Source organism: Vulpes lagopus, chromosome 5, assembly GCF_018345385.1.
Source record: "Vulpes lagopus strain Blue_001 chromosome 5, ASM1834538v1, whole genome shotgun sequence".
Classification (NCBI taxonomy): domain Eukaryota; kingdom Metazoa; phylum Chordata; class Mammalia; order Carnivora; family Canidae; genus Vulpes; species Vulpes lagopus.
In genome coordinates this window covers 3,089,825-3,110,266 of record NC_054828.1, presented here as the reverse complement: position 1 = coordinate 3,110,266, position 20,442 = coordinate 3,089,825, and the positions used below count along the sequence as shown (strand labels likewise).

At 48.1% G+C, this 20,442-nt stretch overlaps 1 protein-coding gene across 2 annotated transcripts in view; it reads left to right on the top strand.

Moving 5' to 3' along the window:
* The window catches only part of TBC1D22A (TBC1 domain family member 22A), a 339,052-nt gene that overhangs the window by 194,973 nt on the left and 123,637 nt on the right, over positions 1–20,442 (top strand). For both annotated transcript variants that reach the window (XM_041754866.1, XM_041754865.1), the window contains exon 10: positions 2,366–2,441. In XM_041754866.1, the coding sequence (XP_041610800.1) occupies positions 2,366–2,441 (76 nt within the window). The remainder of the gene's footprint in view (positions 1–2,365; positions 2,442–20,442) is intronic.

Below are 20,442 nucleotides of genomic sequence, written 5' to 3'. Positions count from 1 at the left end.
AGAAATTCTGCTGTGAGGTTAAGTGATAGTGTATAAACAAGGCAGTGTGCTCCAGATTTGAATATAAATCTCCTCTGTTATCCAATTTCCAGGGAGGAATTAAGTCTCAAAGGCTAAACCCTGGCAAGCTCACATCCAGACCCCAGATTTCTTTGCTCCTGCGAGTACTGATGAGTTTACAGTGCGTCCTCACCCTGTGCTGTTCTGTTGGATGCCCAGGCCGTCAGGCCCAGAGCCCCCCAGCCCACGTGAGACGCGATCCCTGACCACCCTCCCTCTGTGGAGCTCAGGGTTAGCGGGACCCCGGGTGGCCACCCGTTGGAGGGGCGGTCACGCCAGGCCCTGCGGTGCCACCCCGGGAGCGGCCTTTGTGCTCGGCATAGCTCTGGGACGTGCGCTGGCCGGCACCCCGGGTGGAGCCCAGAGCCTGTCACTCGAAATCCATGTGGGAAGGTCTCCCCGCGAGAGGGCAGGTCTGACTCTGAACATTTCCCACAGACGGGGAAGATGCCCCGTGGGTGATCCTCATTCTGTTGCTGCTGCCCCAGGCGGAAGTGCCATGTGGCCCTGGGGGACTGTGTGTGCGGGTGCGTGGTGACCTTGGGGGCCCACCGTGTGGCGGGGGGGGGGCGGGGGGGGCGGGGGTGGCGAAGGTCCCTGCCTTTGAGCCTGGCCTCCCGCACTGCTCCAGGCCGACCTCGGCCCTGAAACCTCCCCGCAGGTTCTGAGGCAGGTGGCGGTGGGTGCTGCCGGCTCGTCCCCAGGGCCCCCCGAGGCTGTGCCGCTAGCGGCCTGGGCGCCTCCAGGTGGAGATGTGGGGGGCCGCCCGGGAGCTGTCCCCGCCCCTGCCTCCATGCCCTGCACCCTGCCCAGGTCACCCACACCCCACTGAGGACAGGGGCTCGTTGCCCTTGGCGGGGCTTGTGTGGCCTGCATGGTGCTGCTCCTGAGGACATACCGTTCCTGCCTGGCACTGGCCGCACTGGACCCCGTGTGAGCGGCTGGGCCGAGGCCTGTGCTCACATGAGTTCAGGATCCGCAGGGATGCTCTGGGGTCTCCGTCGCTCCAGGTTCTCTTCTTGTCCTTTTATCTTAGTGGCCGCAGAGGCCCTGGGACGGAACACCCCCGATCTACTGTATTCATTTCCTGTGGCTGCAAACAACACAGATGATTTATTGTCTCGTAGCTCGGGAGGCACAGCTTCTGACGTGTGCCTGGTCGGGCTAACTCGGTGTGGGGGGGAGGCTCCAGGGAGGTCTCCCAAGCTGACCTGGCTCCAGCAGCATCTTTTGGCTCGCAGCCCCTCCCTCTGTGTTTAGTGTTGCTGCAGCAGCTGGAGTCTTTCTCGTGTTCGTTTGGACTCTTGTTCCCCATCCCCCTTCTACTTGTGAGGCTCCCGGGTCTGCGGTGAGCCCTCCACTGGTCCAGATAACTCCTTTTGGTCAGTGGATTGGCACCTTTGCGCCCTTTGGGAGGCTCTGCGCTTTGGCCGTAGGCCTCTCTGGGGCTGTCTCTGCCTGGCATGTGTGTCCCTGCGTGGACGCCTGTGCCTTTGGGGCCCAGGGGCCCTTCTGAAGGTGATGGGAGGCTGGCTTAGTCCCACCCTCATTCCTCGGTGCCCCTGCTTGTCTTGGGCCCTCTAGCACGGTCCCTGACCTGGTTTCCCAGACACCTCAAAGCAGGCCTACAAGGCAGCGTTATGCTCTTGGTGTGGATGACCGGGCGGAGCCAGAGACGTGATGTTGCTTGTGAGGCTGCACAGCTCCTGAACAGTAGAACGGGGCTCCTTTTGTGGGTCTGTTTGACCGAGGATTTGTCCTGCTCAAAGCCTACACTGGTTTACTTTAGTTTATTGACTCCTTCACCTGAGTTCACCGACAGTGGTCACATGTTGACACTTCCCTTGTGCAGCGGCCATGTCGTTGGCCCTGGGACTGAGGGCTTGATGCCAGCACCGTCAGCACCGGGCCTGGTCGCTGTTCCATATCCAGTCTTCTGGCACTGCCGAGTGGTCTGCTGCCCATGCTCTGGCCAGGCAGCTGCTTCCAGCACACTTCTCAATGGGCTGTATGTGCCCACGCCCATTTGTTTGATGTAAATGTAAGTATCTGTATTTACATAAAGAGATGCTCCAGTAAATGCTCCCTGAGACAGGTGTGCTCGCCCTCTGACGTCGAGAGGGGCTGGACCTGACCCCAGACCAGATTACACTGTGCCTCGGCCCTGTGACGTGGCATGCATAGATCAGTTGGTGAATTTGTTCTGCTGTGAAGCTGCTCACTTTTGTTCCAACTGCCTATTTCCCTTTGGGAGGGTGTGTTTTGTCTTCTGTGCATATGATATATGTTGTTATTTTTCACTTAGGACAACTATACCTTTGCCCAGCCTGGGATTCAGATGAAGGTGAAAATGTTGGAAGAGCTCGTGAGCCGGATTGATGGTAAGCTTGCTTCCTGAGCACCCGTCTCCCCATGGGGTGGGCAGGAGACAGTGGGAGGAGGTGGTAGGAGGTTCCGGACTCAGTCCCTGGCCCTCACCCTGGCAAGATGCTGTCCTCACTCAGCCTGTGGTCCTTGGCTCCCGCAGGGCAGGGCTGTGCGTTTTTCTGAGTAGGCTGCTGGAGCAGGAGCCTCTCCTTTTCTTTTTTTATTAAGGTGACATAATCAGAATTCAGTGCAGGCACTTTGCAGGGAGTAATGAGTGCGGACCAGAAGTGGGCAGCTCTCACTCCTTATTAAGTCCGATGATTGTCATAATCTGGGCGACAGCATGGTTGTTTATGGCTGTCCTTTGGCACTGTGTTCCCTGCCTTTGTGCATCATTTTGTTATCAAGGATGCTGGCATAATTTCTCCATGGAATCCAATTAATTACCAAGTCTGGAAATAACATCTTTAGTATTATAGAAAAATTATAGTGTGTGCTCGGCCGTTTTAGATTATGCTTTCATATTTAAGTGAGGGCTTTGAAATACTTTTTACCTTCATTCTTAAAATAATTTCCCCTATGATGTGCTGACTGTCATATTGCAATAGCAGAGTTTAATTAAATGAAAGTTGAGAGATAATGCCTGCCCATTCCGAGCATATTCTCCTGATAGTTTGTTACATTAATGAATGGAGCATTAACAAAGTGATACCAAGCAGAACCAGGCGTAGATTTGTGGCACCAGCCGGTCAGTAGTGAGGTACAGAGAAGTGAAAGGTTCTTTCATAAAGAGCCTCTTGTGAGCTTGGCAGGTGATTTCACTGAACGTACAGAGAAACTGTAGTTTGCTTGAAATGTAGAGGTGGTGGTGTGCATTCTGGCGCAGCCTCTGCGTCCCTGCACATAACTGTGCTTCTTCCCTTGATGTGCTGTTAGCAGTAGCAAACTCTTAGCAGTAATAAGCTCCCCCCAGAAAGGTGCTTGGTTTGGGGAACTATCGAATGATGTTATAAAATGGAGTCATACAAATTATAAACTCCATTTTGTTCCTTGATTGAATCTGATTTTCGACTATGTATCTAATGGTTATTACCTGATTTCCATACGGTGAAGTTTTTCACGGTTCTTCCAGTAATAATTTGATTCAGTATATTTAGCTGCTTTCCAACGTGTCTACTCAAAATGCCATTTCCTGCTTGTGTAACTGCGTTGATCTTAACCTCACAGCGAGATCTCTGAGTTTTCCCCACTAGCAGGTTCACAACTGTCCTCAGTCTCAGTTCTTTAAAATCTGATTTGCAGTAGATGTGAATTACACTTCCCGAGCAGGCTCTTCACTTCCTCTCGTGTCCCTTCGAAGGCATATTTTATATTTTCGTGGATGTTAGAAAGTGGTGGTTAGTGCTTGTTTGTTCCAGGGCTGTAGTTTGGGGAAATGCTTGAATTGATTTTCTCTGGTGCTGTGGCTTAGAAAGAAACACATTGCAGATTTGCTGAATGATGGTTTAAAAGAGCAGCAACAATGACCAAAGGAATTCCAACTGAAGCTGTACCTTTTCATAAATCCCATTTTTTCAGGGCAATTTCTGAGAGAAGCTACTTTTGTCCTGCAGTGTTTTTGTTTTTGTTTTTTTTTGCTTAAAGGATCAGTTTTTCATGGCAGAGAAGCTTCTTTTACATAATAGATAAATCTGTGTAGCCTATTTGTAACTGTTCTCCAAAGGAAATTTTAAATACCCAGGCTTTCCAAAAGAAGTGCACACAGTGGACAGAGCTTGGGCTCTGGCTGGTGGGTGCCCATGTTACTCAGCAGCCCCTTGGGAGAAGCACCTATAGGCCTCAGTGGGGGGGGAGTTCACCCTCCCCTACATTTTATTACTCACCTCTCGGAGAGAGAAATTGTAGACTAGGAACTTTTGTAGGGACTATAAAGATTTTATTAAGGGCAGGATTTGTTAGGAAGAAAAATTGCTCTAAAAAACCCTACTGCATCCTTTTTACATTTTAGGGGAAGGATAGCATTTATTCCAGAGCTTTTTGGCACTTTGGTGAAGGCACACACTTTCATGGGCTTGTTGATTAAGAAAGGTGAAGTTAATGAATAAAACTGGAAAATTCACAAATCTGAAAAGATTAGACAACTGAACAACCAATCAAAAGAGACATTAGTAAATACCTTGAGACAAACGAAAATGGGAAAGTGACATACCAAAATTCATTGGATGTGACAAAAGCCGTTCTAAGAGGGAAGTTCATACAATAAATGCCTATCTCAAGAAATGAGAAACATCCTAAATCAACAATCTAACTTTACATATTGAGGAACTAGAAAAAGAAGAACAAATGAAGGCCAAAGCTAGTAGAAGGAAGGAGGTAACAGATCAGAGCAGAAATAAATGATGTGGGCACTAAAAAGATATTAGAAAAGATCAGTGAAACAAAGAGCTGGTTCTTTGGAAAGTAAACAGAGTTGACACACCTTCAGGTAGACTTAACCAGAAAAGAGAGAAGGGACTCAGATAAATCCGAAATGCAAAAGGAGAAGTACAGCTAATAGTACAGAGGTGCAAAGGATCATAAAAAACAACTACGAACAATTATCTGCCAATAAATCAGACAACTTGGTTTCATTACCCACCAACCAAGACTGAGTCAAGGAGGAAGTAGAAAATCTGAACATTAGACCCTTACTAGCAAGGAGACTGAGTCAGTAATCAGAAGTCTCCCAACAAACAAATGTCTAGGACCAGACAGTTTCACTGGTGAATTCTACCAAATATTCAAGGAGAGATTGATACTAATCCTTCTCAAACCCTTTCAAAAAACAGAAGAAGGGGGAACTCTTCTGAACACATTATGCAAAGCCAATATTACCCTGATACCAAGACCAGACAAGGATGCCATACAAAAACAAAATTACAGGCCAGTATCCTTGATGAACATTGGTGCAAAAATCCTCAACAAAATATTAGAAAGTTGAATTCAACAATATATTAAAAAGATCACACATTGTGACCAAGGCCAGGGGTGCTAATATAGTTTTCAGATATGACAAAGCAGTCAGTGTGGTCCACCATGTTAACAAAATGAAGGATAAAGTTATAGGATCATCACAGTAGATGTAGAAAAAGCATTTGGGGCAGCCCAGTGGCTCAGCGGTTTAGTGCCGCCTTTGGCTGGGGGCCTGATCCTTGGAGACCCAGGATCCAGTCCCACGTCAGGCTCCCAGCATGGAGCCTGCTCTCCCTCTGCCTGTGTCTCTGCCTCTCTCCCCCCCCCCCCCCCCCGTGTGTGTGTGTGTGTGTGTGTGTGTGTGTGTGTGTTTCTCACTAATAAATAAATAAAATATTAAAAAATAGAAAAAGCATTTGATAAAATTCAACATTCATTTATGATAAAAGCTCTTAACAAAAGATAAATCTAGAAGGAACATACCTCAGCACAATAAAGGCCATGTATGACAAGCCCACAGCTCATAGGTCAGCTGTGAAAAGCTGAAAGCTTTTCCTTTAAGATCAGGAAAAGACAAGGATGTCTCCTCTCACCACTTTTTTTAAGGATAGTATTGAAAATCCTAGTCAGAGCAATTAGGCAAGAAAAAGAAAGGACATCCAAACTGGAAAAGAAGAAGTAAAATTGTCACTATTTGCAGATGAGATGGTATTATGTTAGAAAACCCCTGACTCCATCGAAAAATCTGTTAGAATTAATAAATGAATTTATTAGTAAAGTTGCAGGACACAAAATCAGTGCAGCAAATCTGTTGTGTTTTTTATTTTTTATTTTTGGAGTTCAATTTGCCAACATATAGCATAACACCCAATGTTCATCCCACCAAGTGCCCCGCTCAGTGCCCATCACCCAGTCACCCCAACCCCCCGCCCACCTCCCCTTACACTACACCTTGTTCATTTCCCAGAGTTAGGTGTCTCTCATGTTTTGTCACCCTCACTGACATTTTCACTCATTTTCTCTCATTTCCCTTTATTCCCTTTCACTAATTTTTATATTCCCCAAATGAATGAGACCATATAATGTTTGTCCTTTTCTGATTGACTTATTTCACTTAGCATAATACCCTCCAGGTCCCTCCATATTGAAGCAAATGATGGGTATTTGTCCTTTCTGATGGCTGAGGAATATTCCATTGTATACATAAACCACATCTTCTTTATCCATCTGTCGATGGACACCGAGGCTCCTTCCACAGTTTGGCTATTGTGGACATTGCTGCTATAAACATTGGGGTGCAGGTGTCCCCCCGTTTCACTGCATCTGTATCTTTGGGGTAAATCCCCAAAAGTGCAATTGCTGGGTCGTAGGGCAGGTCTATTTTTAACTCTTTGAGGAACCTCCACACAGTTTTCCAGAGTGGCTGCACCAGTTCACATTCCCACGAACAGTGCAGGAGGGTTCCCCTTTCTCCGCATCCTCTCCAACAGTTGTAGTTTCCCACCTTGTTAATTTTCCCCATTCTCACTGGTGTGAGGTGGTCTCTCATTGTGTTTTGATTTGTATTTCCCTGATGGCCAGTGATGCGGAGCATTCTCTCATGTGCTTGTTGGCCACGTCTATGTCTTCCTCTGTGAGATTTCTGTTCATGTTTTCTGCCCATTTCATGATTGGATTGTTTGTTTCTTTGCTGTTGAGTTTAATAAGTTCTTTATAGATCCTGGATACTGGCCCTTTATCTGATACGTCATTTGCAAAAATCTTCTCCCATTCTGTAGGTTGTCTTTGAGTTTTGTTGACTGTTTCTTTTGCTGTGCAGAAGCTTCTTATCTTGATGAACTCCCAATAATTCATTTTTGCTTTTGTTTCTCTTGCCTTCATGGATGTATCTTGCAAGAAGTTGCTGTGGCCAAGTTCAAAAAGGGTGTTGCGTGTAGGATTTGGATGGATTCTTGTCTCACATTTAGATCTTTCACCCATTTTGAGTTTATCTTTGTGTCTGGTGTAAGAGAATGGTCTAGTTTCATTCTTCTGCACATGGCTGTCCAATGTTCCCAGCACCATATATTGAAGAGACTGTCTTTTTTCCAGTGGATAGTCTTTCCTCCTATGTCGAATATTAGTTGACCATAAAGGTGAGGGTCCACATCTGGATTCTCTATTCTGTTCCATTGATCTATTTGTCTGTTTTTGTGCCAGTACCACACTGTCTTGATGACCACAGCTTTGTAGTACAACCTGAAATCTGGCATTGTGATGCCCCTGGCTCTGGTTTTCTTTTTTAAAATTCCCCTGGCTATTCGGGGTCTTTTCTGATTCCCCACAAATCTTAAGATGATTTGTTCCAACTCTCTGAAGAAAGTCCATGGTATTTTGATAGGGATTGCATTGAATGTGTAAATTGCCCTGGGTAGAATTGACATTTTCACAATATTAATTCTTCCAATCCAAGAGCATGGAATATTTTTCCATCTCTTTGTGTCTTCTTGAATTTCTTTCAGAAGTGTTCTGTAGTTTTGAGGGTATAGATCCTTTACCTCTTTGGTTGTTAGGTTTATTCCTAGGTATCTTATGCTTTTGGGTGCAATTGTAAATGGAATTGACTCCTTAATTTCTCTTTCTTCAGTCTCGTTGTTAGTGTATAGAAATACCACTGATTTCTGGGCATTGATTTTTGTATTCTCTGTTGTGTTTCTTTACACTAATAATAAGCCATCAGAAAGAGAAGTTAAAAAAAATAAGCCCACTTATAATTGCAATAAAAAGAATAAAATACCTAAGAATAAATTTAACTAAGGCGGTGAAAGACCGTATATTGAGAACTACAAGACATTAATGAATGAAGTTAAAGAAGATACAAATAAAGGGAAAGGTATTTGCTGTTAATAGATAGGAAGAATTACATTGTTAAAATATCCATGTTATCCACAGTAATCTACAGATTCTGTGCAATCCCTATCAAAATTCTAATGGTGTTTGCCAGAGAAATAGAACAAAGATTTCTAAAATATTTATGGAAGCACAAAAGACCCCAAATAGAGAATGCAATTATGAGAAAGAAGAATAAAGCTGAAGGCATCATGTGTCTCGATTTCAAACTATATTACAAAAGGTATAGTAATTAAAATAGTATGGCATTTGCATAAAATCAGACACATGGATTATTATTTTTTTAATGATTTTTAAAAATTTATTTATTGGGATCCCTGGGTGGCGCAGCGGTTTGGCGCCTGCCTTTGGCCCGGGGCGCGATCCTGGAGATCCGGGATCGAATCCCACATCGGGCTCCCGGCGCATGGAGCCTGCTTCTCCCTCTGCCTGTGTCTCTGCCTCTCTCTCTTTCTCTCTGTATGACTATCATAAATAAATAAAATTAAAAAAAAATAAATAAATAAAAATTTATTTATTCATGAGAGACACAGAGAGGCAGAGACATAGGCAGAGGGAGAAGCAGGCTCTCTGTGGGGAGCCCGATATGGGACTTGATCCCTGTACCAGGGATCATGCCCTGAGCCGAAGGCAGATGCTCAACTGCTGAGCCACCCAGGCATCCCAAGACACCTAGATTATTGAAATTAGATAGAACCCCACACATATATGGTTAATTAATTTACAACAAACTAGCCAAGGATATACAATGAGGAAAGAATGGTCTCTTCAATAAATGGTTTGAGAAAATTTATACAAAAGAATGAAAACATTATCTTACAGCATACAGAGAATTAACTCAAAATGGATTAAAGACTTGAATGTAAAACCTGAAACCTTAAAATTTGTATAAGAAAACACAGGCTTATTGATATAGGTACTGGCTATGACTTTTTTTTTTTGCATCTGATGCCAAAAGCAAAAGCAACAAAAACAAGAATAAGTGATTGGGATTATAACATACTAGAAAGCTTCTGCACAGCAAAGGAATCCGTGAACAAAATGAAAAGGCAACCTACTAAATGTGAGAAGATGATCATAAATCACATATCTGATAAGGGGCTAATATCCAAAATATATTAAAAAAACTCATATAACTCAATACCAAAAAAAAAAAAATCTGATTAAAAATGGGCAGAAGATCTGAATAGATATTTTTCCAAGGAAAATATCGTCTAGGTCTTTTTTTCCAAAGAAGACCTGCAGATGGCTAACAGGCACATGTCTCTATATCATTAATTTTTGGGGAAATGCAAATCAAAATGATAATGAGATAATACATCTTACCTGTTATTAGAATGGCTGTTCTACAAAAGGGAACCCCTGTGCACTGTGGGTGGGAATGCAAAGTGGTATATCCACTAACAGAATGGAGGTTTCTCAAAAAATTAAAAATAGAATCACCATATGATTTAGCAATTTCACTTCAGTGTATTTATCTGAACAAAATGAAAATGCTAATTTGAAAAAAATTCCCACACCTTCATGGTAAGTGCTGCATTATTTACAATAGCCGAGATATGGAAACAGCCTAAGTGCCCATTAATAGGTGAATGGATGATGAAATTTTAGTACACACACACACACACACACACACACACACACACACACACATGCAGGAATGTTCCTCAGCCCTAAGAAAGCAAATCCTCCCATTGGAGGACCGTTGAGAAATGGTTGGACCTTGAGAGCATTATGCTAAGGGAAGTAAATCAGAGAGAAATAAGCCAGACAAATTCTGCATGATCTCTTGTATGTGCAGTCTTAAAAAAAAACCCAAACGCTGAAAAACAAGTTCCTAGATGCAAGGAATGGATTGGTGGTTGCAAGAGGTGGGGGCTATGGGCTGGGGTGGGGGTGGGAGAAATGGGTAAACTTTTTTTAAAAGTTTAAAAAAAATTTTATTTTTGAAGATTTTATATATTTATTCATGAGAGACATGGAGAGAGAGGCAGAGACATAGGCAGAGGGAGAAGCAGGCTCCCTGCAGGGAGCCTTATGTGTAACTGGATCCTAGGACCCTAGGATTATGACCTGAGCTGAAGGCAGATGCTCAACCACAGATCCGGTGGGGCGTCCCTATGGCTGTGGGACTGAGTGGCTGGGACCACTGAGTCACCCAGGAGTCTCCCCCCCACCTTTTCTTTTGTTTTTTAATTTTAAATACATTGATAAAAGTTAAAAGGAGAAAGTTGATATTTTATATGCATTCCAGAAAGGAATAGCATAGAAAGAGCTGAATTACTTTGTAAAGTAAAAATAAAGGAATCCTGGAGCTCCAGTCATTGTGTTGTGAAGAAAAGGATGGAGAGATGGAGAAGGACATGGTCTTGGGGACACAGAAGGAAGCACAGTGAAGAGGTGAGGGGAAAACCCAAAGACAGCATCACTGTCTTATTTTGTCGTGAGGAGGGTTGACTAAAGAATTTCTCAGAAGCATTTCTAAGTGGTTTTCTATTTTGAGTAGTGTTGTACCCCTTCTCTACTACCCTTAAACTCTTAGTGAAGGTATGTTTGGTAAACAGGAAGGTGCCCTGCATGAGGAGAGACAGGCATGTCTGTAGCAGAGCCAAGCGGAGTGGAAGATAGGCCACAGCCGGAGGCTGTGTCCTGGACGGGTTAATGATGTGTCTCTGGAGAGCTAAGGTGGCTAATGAGAGCCCAGGGGACTCCCCTGTGGTGTGTGGGACACAAATGGTAGGACTTCTTCAGAAGGAGAGGTGGAGATCAGAGCCACTTAACTCAGAATGGAGGACAAAGGTGAGAGTAGATGAGTTTCCCTTCCAGTGGTGATGGGCCTGATGATTCCAACCATGCTGCCCACTGTACACACCTTAAAAACTGGAGAAGATTGATTTTAAAGCTAGTGAAAAACAGGGGGATAAAAAGAGTAGAAGAAAGAAATAAGAGAAAGAAAAAGGAAACAAATTTCTCAAAAGCTTTGAATTTCCAGCAAGACAATGAAACTCTCTGGCTACATTCTAGGGGAATCATGGGGCTCGGAGAGAGGAGCCCAGTACTAAAGGCTGCTGTTGTTCTGAGGGCATCTGCTCATCCAAGAAAAGGAAGCCCAACCTGAGTTGTTGTCTTGACAGTCTTCTGGAGTGAATGGGTCTAAGCTACTCAAGACAGAGAATGTGGGAAATGCCCATAACCTTCCTGGGACCGAGCAGAGTGACCATCAGGGAAAACTGGAATGAGACAGCCCTCATACAGTCTTGTTGTCTCAGTTTATGTCACCTGGGAGGACCAGGGTTGTTTGAACCTCAATTACGGTATTTCTCTGGTGGAGCACTCACAGAGCTTTGGAGAAGCCAAGCAAAATCTTTTCTGGAGGAAGTCACCAGAACTGAAGTTGTTTCTACAAATATATACATTTTTCAAATTGAATTTTTCAAATTCATTTTTCAAATAAAATGAAATGATTCACCTACAGTCAAAGTTTATCACCCATTTGAAACTCCTTAAGGAGACCAAATAGAAACAACAGATAATAGAAACTGTTATCTGTAATTCTTAGGCATACACCGTGAAACCATTATCCTTAACTCTGATGAAGAAATAAAACCAGGTAATCCTTAAGATATCTGCAGGTAAAGAGGAAACTGTATAATTTCATGGAAGAGGTTTGAAAAAAATGACCAAATAGGATTTCTGGAATTGAAAAATATGTTAGCCAAATTAATAATGCAGTGGTTAGTTAGACACAGCTAAAGAGAAAATGAGTGACCTGAAAGACCTTGGAAGGAAATAGCCATTATGAAACACAGAGAGTGAGAACATGGAAAACATGTAAGGTAGGAGATCTGGAGGGTGTGGGCAGGAAGCCTGATGGGCATTTGTTTAGAGTCACAGGAGTGAGGGGGGAGAATGAGTGAGAATTTGGAGAGATGATGATGGAGATGTTTCCCCAAAGTCCCAAAGTGCACCAACTCACAGATTCAAGAGACCTTGGGTCCAGAAGAAAATTAGTAATGGGAAAACTATGCAAGCATGTCCTATGATGTTTATTTACACTACAGACAAAGTCTTAAAGCACCTGAAGGAAAAAATTATTTTCTACGAAGGGCTATTTGCGAACTGACTTCTCAACAAAGATGTGAGAAAGTGTCTTCAACCTGCTGCAAGAATATAACTCACTTTAGGGTTGACATCCAGCAGGAATGCCTGTCTGGAATGAACTCAGAATTCCATGAGTCTACCTAAATCTGCATTGTTTTGTATTCCCTGTAAGAAACCATGCAAATAAAAACACACACAACCTACTCTTGCAGTGTATGTAGGGGCAGTAATTTTTATGAAACCAAATCCCCTCTAAATAGGCAAATCAACATCTATCCCCAGCCCATGGGAGTGTTGGATTGTCCATGTAAAACGTCTGTGGGAGAGGAAGAGGGTATATGGGTATCTAAGGAGGAATAGAACCAGATGGAACCATCCCACGAATTTGAAATCCTACCAAGAATGGGGAGACTGACAGCAGGTCCGTGGTCTGGGGGATCACAGCACTGGCTCCTCGGAACTGAGAAAGGATTTGGGATTTCCTGGATGAGTAGCCTCTAAGACCTTAGCGGACACCCATTTCTGACAGTTATGTGCTATTGGAGCTAAATTCTTGGGTCACATTTTCTTGGGAGTGTGTGTTCCCTTAGGGACAGGGACTTCTTCCTGTTCTTAATTTTGGCCCTGGAGTAGAGTAAGCAGCTTCCTGAGCAAATGAGTTCCTGCCATGGCTAATTAGCCTCCAGCGGCACCCTCCCCACCAAGGGACAGGGGGTGTTTCCTTGGAGCATCTGGGTGCAAGTGGGAAGGCAGACTGGAGGATTGATTCTGGAAACCAGCAGACTGGGGGTCAGGTGCTGTGTGATCCAGGGGAGAGCTGATTGCCAGGGGATGGTGGCCGTGCACTTGGGGGGTAGATCTCAAGCATAAGTTTGGAGCCTGTCATTTATTCAAAAAGCAACCTCAGGCTTTTAAATTTTTCTCATACATTTATTTGATTTCTTAATCTGCTACCAGATACCATTTCTTCTCTCTTGGGGAAAAATAGATCACCCCCAGTGTTTGGTGTGGCTCACAGTCCTCTAGCCCACCGGGGCTGCCTCTTGAATTCTTGTCCCTTGCACAGTGGTCAGACTCTTTCTGGGAGGGGTTGTGCACAGAGCCAGTGTTCATAGAAATCCACAGCAGCATCACTTGAATTCTCTGAAACCCCCCATCATCACTGTAATTGTGGGGACATGTGACGGGCATCTATGTAAAATAGACAGTCACTGCCTGAAAACCCTCTGCCATCTTTGCCACACACCTCTGATTGTGCTTGTGCACATTAGGAGCAATGGTGGGCCTATAGGCACTGTTGTTGTACTGGCCCTTGGCACTCCTGTGGAGCCTGGATTATTCTTTGTGTCTGCAGAACTTGGAGGACCCATGAGCACAGGTGTTTGCGTGCACAGAGGTATGGGTGTACAGGTGTGCTGTGCAGGTGTGCTGGGTGCACAGGTGTGTGTGTATAGGTGTGTGGGTGCTCAGGTGGGTTGGCGCACAGGTGTGTGGGTGTGCAGGTGTGCTGGGTGACCAGGTGCGTGGTGCACAGGTGTATGCTGGGTGAGCAGGTGTGTGGGTACGTAGGTACGTGCTGGGTGAGCAGGTGTGTGTGCGCACCGGTGTGCTGGGTGAGCAGGTGTGTGGGTGTGCAGGTGTGCTGGGTGCACAGGTGTGTGGGTGCACAGGTGTGTGTACACAGGTGTGCTGGGTGCACAGGTATGCTGGGTGAGCAGGTGTATGTGCATGCACAGAGGTGTGTGGGTGCACAGGTGTGCTGGATGAGCAAGTGTATGTGCACATACACAGACAGTACAGGCTGATGATTGGGGATGATTTCGCATTGGCTGCCGTGTTGGATTTCCCAGAGTCCTTTTACCCTAATAGTGCCCAATCATTGCAGGTGCCCCTTTACCCCCCACCCCCAGGACTGGCGGTACCTCCCCTTCTGCTTTTCCTTTCCCTTCAGCTGCAGCTCCTTCCCCTCTGTTGGCCACCATCCAATCTTGCCAGACTCTGGCACACATTGTTGTGTCCTCTGCTTCTTCAGGACTGGTTAGATCTGAACTCTCAGGCACAGTGTACGAGCACGTAGCCTGGCACCAGGGTGCATCGAACATATACATTGGCCAAACCCCAAATGGCTGAGTGTAAAACTCCATGTGGGGTAGAAGCAGAATGTCACTGCTATGGTCACAGTGGGCTCGCAGGGGCTGTGAGTCTCAGCAGCTTAAACAGCAGGTGTGTCCTTCGTAGCTCTTCTGGGGACTCTGTTCTGTGGGTTCTGTGACGGAAGGAAAGGGATTTGGGGAAATCCTCACTGGCTCATAACACTTCTGACAGAAAGCGGTTCCTAAAACTCTGCTGCCCTTCGTTGGCCAGACCAAGTCACATGCTGTGGTGCAAGTCAGAGCAAAGGGAAGGGTCCCCCTGCGTGGGCTCGCGGAGAGCATGGTGCTTTGGTGGACAGCGCTGAGCGCACTGATCATAGCAGAGAGACGAGGTCACAGGTAAGAGCATGTGCTCTCAGGATATCTGGTCCTTGTCATTCTGTTCCCCGCTTGTTGAATGATTTTTGTACGTAAAAATCATAAATTCCCACCAATGATTTAGTAATTCACTGCTGTAGTAACAAGCAGAGAGTAACCCGCTCAGACTGGGAAGATGTCCCCTCTAAAGCACCTATGGGGGTGTTTGCTCCATATCACACATGTAACACTTAAGTATCTTGGAAAGAAATGTACATTTTTGCAGTACAGCCAAACAGTACCCCTAATACGTTTATTGCCGTTATGTCTGCTGTATCTGACAGTAGCCTGGAGAGCCCGTGAGCCCCCCATGACCCGCACGTTCAGCCTCGGGCCCTCCCAGCAGCCGTATGCGGTCAGAGCCCCTGTGACAGAGCCTGGGCAGCCCCGTCGTGGGCTCTCTCGTCACACAACTTTGGGGACTAGGAGGATTTGAATGGAACACTTGCCACATCTTTTGTTTTAAAAACAAAATGGGGATCCTCTTTCAGCATTAAAAGGAGTATTTGAAGATAACACAGCCTTAGTAGGTAGATAAATGTGATTATGTCTGTGCTTGTTTTTTTCAGAAAGCTTAAAGTCAGATCGTAAAGCATTGCTTCATAGATTAGCATCCCGTGGGGGGTAAAATGGGCACAAGAAGGGCGGCCAGGAGATTGTTCCTAGGGATGGGGCGGCTTCAGGACAGAGACAGGCCTGTCATCCACTCCCCACCCCACCCCCCGGTCCCCAAACTGCTTGCTGTCCCCTGGGCCTTGGGTCTGCTTGGCTCTGCTCTAAAGTTGTTCCCAGAGACTGTAAACTAGAGAGGCCCTGATGGGCCAGGAGGAGGTGAGAAACCTGCTCGTTAATCAGCCAGGCGGAGCTGAGATTTTCTGTGGATGTCGGCCCAAGGATTTCCGTTTTCCCCATGGAGCCCATCTCTAGGCTCCTTGGCAAGGCCGGAGCCAAGCCCCAGAAGTGTCTGCTCTCGGAGTTCTAATCCAGCCCTCGCCGCCTTTTCTTCAGGGGAGATGGGGATAAATCCTTCTTCCTGCCTAATCTCAGCAGGGCCAGATTTAGCAAGTGAACGTGAGGAGCACCCAGTTAAACTTGAATTTCACATAATAATTTTTAGGTAAGTGTGACACATACTGAAATGCAGATTCCACTGGGCCTCTGGCATTTCATCTGGCAGGTCTACACCAGCTGAGCTCAGTGTGGGGCCAGTGCTCCCAGGGTCACAGGTGGTGGTGAAAATCTGCCGACGTGTAATGGGCTCTTTGGAATGTAAGAATATATGTGTACACACGCGCACACTCCACACACTCTCCTCCACCCCACATGTTAGATGGGCTTCCTTCTTTTGGAGTGGTTTGATTACTGTGTCTGAAGCCAGTTACTTTTCCATTTTCCTTTGGAGCCTAGTGACGCTCATCACACGTTCCTCTTGCCCGAGGTGTCAGAGAAGGGGCCGTCTGTGTCCTCCAGGGGAATTCTTGTTCGTGGCCAAGGGCTTCAGTTGAGCTGTCCCCCTGCCGAGCTTCTTTGACTTCATTGTGGAGACGGGGTGGTGAGGCTGGTCACTGAGCGAGTTTTCAAGTGAACTCACTCTTCTTCATTAGGTTTGATCAGTCTCTGAATGACTTCCTAATTATGATTCTCTGAAAGGCTGATCTGGGAGCCCTTGACCGCGCTGGTGAATGCATTCACGGGCGTGCAGAGCCTGACTGCCCTGCAGGTGCTTGGGTTTTTCTTTGCAGTGGCTGCGGACAGGACCTTCGGAGATCTGCGCTGTGTGGGTCAGGCTCATGGGCTCGTGATGGCCAGCCCACGGCGGCGCAGGACAGGTGCCTTGTTGACCTGTGCTGGGCGAATGCAGACGGGCCCAGAGGAGGCTCTTCCTGGCTGCCTTCAGTGGCTTAGTCGGATTCATATCTTCTTCTCTGGTGCGTCGTCCACGTCCGGCTGCGATGTGCTGCTGGGACAGCACCTGGACCTCTAGGTCCTTCTCAGTTTGAACCAGCCCTCCTCCCCCGCCAGCAGCTCTAGGCTGGTGCACCCTGGCTGGTCACTTTCCCTCCAGCAGGACATGGGCTCCCAGCTTCTGCTCTGGTCCTTGTTCTTATTTTCTTTGCCTGAAAAGCTTTTTACCTCCTGCGGCTTCCTTCCCTGTCACTGCGAGTGCAGACGTGCTCATGGGAGGTAGGGAGAGTTTGCTGCATCCAGAGGAGGGCAGCCAGTGTGGAGTGAGTGGCAGAGGGACTTTACCTCCAGGCAGCTGATGGTTGGGGAGGTAATCAGCATACGGGGAGCAGGAGATAGTGAAATACACCCTGGGAAGTGCTTTGTGAATTGTGTGCTCTGTGGCCCTGTGTGCCCACCATGAATGGGAGTCTACAGGAGACCCCGCTTTGGGCCCAGAGCCGAGAACGTGCTGTTGACGGTCTCAGGAAGATGTCAAACTGACCTAGGCCCAGGGCAGACCTAAAGGTTCTGGGTCCCACAGAGTTTTCTTCCGTGAGGCCTTTAGGTTGTGGTCTGTCACTGAGTACTCCGGAAGTGTGTTGGAGGTGTGCCACCACCAGTCTGCTGTGCACACGGCACTGCTCGGGCAGGGAACACGTGTCCAGGACTCTCTGCCAGGTGTCTCTGGTGTGATGGCAGGGGGATTGCATACAAATGAGAAGGGGACTAGTCCCGGTGGCAGTGACCAAGTGTCACAGAAGGACAGGCATGTTGTATGAGCACGAGGAGAGGCAGCAGGTTTTTATCTCTCCCCATTCAAACCCAGAGGTGCCCCAGAGGGATCCCAGGCAGATGGCCAGTGGGGCCTGGCTTTGGTTCCTCCCCAGGTGGCTCCCTCATAAAGTTGGCCTGAGGACCTGCCCGAGGCCTGAGCCAGGATGGGTCTCCTCACCTCTCCCTTGGATCCATCTCTTGTGGCTGGTCAGTGTGGGGGCTGGTGTGTATAGCAGACTCCGTGCCCTATTCACTCACCCACTGCCACGTGGAGGACCTCCCCACCTCACCTGGTCGGGAGCTGCAGCAGGAGAGGGCAAGGGTGGGCTGCGGGCTTGGATCTAGAAGGCAGCCTGTCCCCTGCCTGGAGGCGAGCCCTGGCTCTCCGAGTGCTGCATGGCGGGAGGGACAGGCCCCATCCCTGCTGTGAGCATGCGGAAGCCCTTCCTTCTGGGGTGCAGATTTGGGGCTTGAAGAAGAGTGAGCAAGCTGCGGCATGTAAACAGATACAGACCCGAGGGACAGGCTGACCTCCGACTGGAGGGTTAGAAGGACATTAGGTTCCAAAATTTTGGTCCCCAAGTGAGGGGAGGATGCTGACCCATGAGCTGGTTAAAGACAGGCCTGTGGGTTAGAGGAGAGAAGACGGGGGAGCCCTGCCCGGCCCCTGAGGAGGAATGCCTGACCACCTCGGCTCTCTTAACCGCTGGTTAGTGCAGTGTGTGCCCTAAGAGGCTGGCTGGCTCGGGTCCTGGCTGCCCCTCGTCCCCCATGAGCCCTCGTGCGCCCGGACACGAGGGCGGTGGCAGGCAGCACGTGCCTATGTGCTGGGAGCCTCCTCGTTTGCCGTCGGTGCCCCCCACTCTCACCACCATCTGTGTTCCCTCCTCGCAGGTGGTGAGGGGCGGATGGGCTAACACTTCTTGTGGGGCTGGGGAGTGTGGTCTGGGGGTCCACTTGGCCACGGTCGCCTTGCTGGCTGGCCAAGTGCCCTGTGTGCACTGGCTCCCTGCGCAGCCCCTTGCCTTGTCCCCGGGGGGCCCGTTAGCGCAACCACTCTGCCCGAACCCAGGACACCAAGGGTGGCCGTGAGTGTTTTTAAAACTGTGCACTTCCAGCCCCAGGGAACAAGATGCCAGAGTGCGTTCCCAGGGAACAGCGCTCTCCGTGTGCACGGCTTCATCCGCTTGTACGTTTCCCTCTCCTCTGTGTTTTAATTTAGGGTAAATGTGATTTTAATGAAATTTCTCTGAAAGCTGTCTTGACTGCATTGTAAGTTTCAAATTGACTTATTCTTTCAAGATAGAATTCAGTTACATCTAGTAAACTAGATTCAGCTTTATTACCATCCAAGTGAAAATATTTTTATTACTGCTACAAGGTAAGCAGTAGGAGAGCAGAGAATAAATCAGCATCGTGGCTCCAGCCATGGAGCATTCAGTGTGCGACAGTGAAAAATAACAAGCTCCTGCTCCCCCCTTGTGTCCTCATTAGGCCCCGGGATGGCTGATGTGAACATTTGGAATGATAGCGATATTTCACTGGGGACACATGAACCTGGGGACTGGTGGAGCACGCGTACGGGCAGGGACGTCGGCGGCGTGGAGGCATGGAGCTGCACGGCCGGGCGCAGTGTGCTCGGCTCCCTGGTCTCGGCTCGGGCTTTGTCCCCGCACCTGGTGCCCAGAGCCTTCCCAGTGGGACCGTGGTCCTGCGGCTGGAGACAGTGCACGTCGTGCCCCCCCATGCAGAGCCACCCAGGCACCGGGGACGTCAGGGGCTCCTTCAGCCAGGCTGATTTAATGTGCTTGCATGTGGAAACCAGTGTGGATGTTTTGTCGCATTCTGGGGAAGAAGGATGCCTTACCAGGTACAGAAGATCAGAGGGATAGAGGAAGTTGTATGGACCCGAGGTGATCTGTTAGGAACACGTGCCCGGGTTCTGGGTCGGCCTGTCACAGACCCGAGGTGGGCGCTGCTGCCCTTGCCAGTAGCAGCCAGAGTCTGGTACCTGCCTGCCGTGTGCCAGGCATGCTGTCGGGTCTTCACCTCAGTTACTGGGTTGACTTTCCACAGCGGTGCTGCAAGGTGGTGTATCAGCCTCCCCGCTGTAGGGGTCAGGTCCTCCTCTGGTCTCCCTCTCCCCACAGGCTGCACGAGCCCCACGTCACCTCCAGCTCTGCCATCCTGGCTTGGGACTGAACACAGAGAGCCATCCCCGCTCTCTGCCACGTGGGGGCCCAGCGGTGTCCTGTGGGCTCAGAGTCCTGCCTGTCCCCGCCTGCACCCCAGGATTGCCTCGGGGAGCCGCAGCCTGCAGCTGTGCCATGGTGATGCCCACCCCTGGACCCCTGTCCCCAACCTTCACGTGGTTCCTCTTGGGACACCTGGCCAGCATCCTGTGCGTCCTGGTGCCCCACCTCCCTGTCATTCTGTGAGGACACCGGAGGTCAGAAACTCTAAAGTGCCATCTTTAAATAAAAAGCGGGTCCCTCCTCCTGGTTTGAGCCTGTGCCTGGGTTGTCCTCCAGAATTCCTAGTAGCCAGCACGATGCCCAGCATGCAGACTGTGCCCATTCCCCGTTGGTGTGTTGGTGGATTGATGGGTAAAGTGTTTACTGTGGTGTCCTGCACACGAGGGCTCCCACGGTATTTGAGGCTTTGAACTGCTTCACTCTGGTCTGAAGATGAAGCTCTCCATTTAGAGAGTGGATGCTTCAGGGGCGGCAGGTTCAAGTAGTCCCTGAGTGGGTTATCCCAGTCTCTAGGCGTTTATTTACCCTGCTGCTCTCCTCCGTGGCTTCTGTTCTGCCTGAGGCTCTCCAGGCCTCATCCTTCTGCC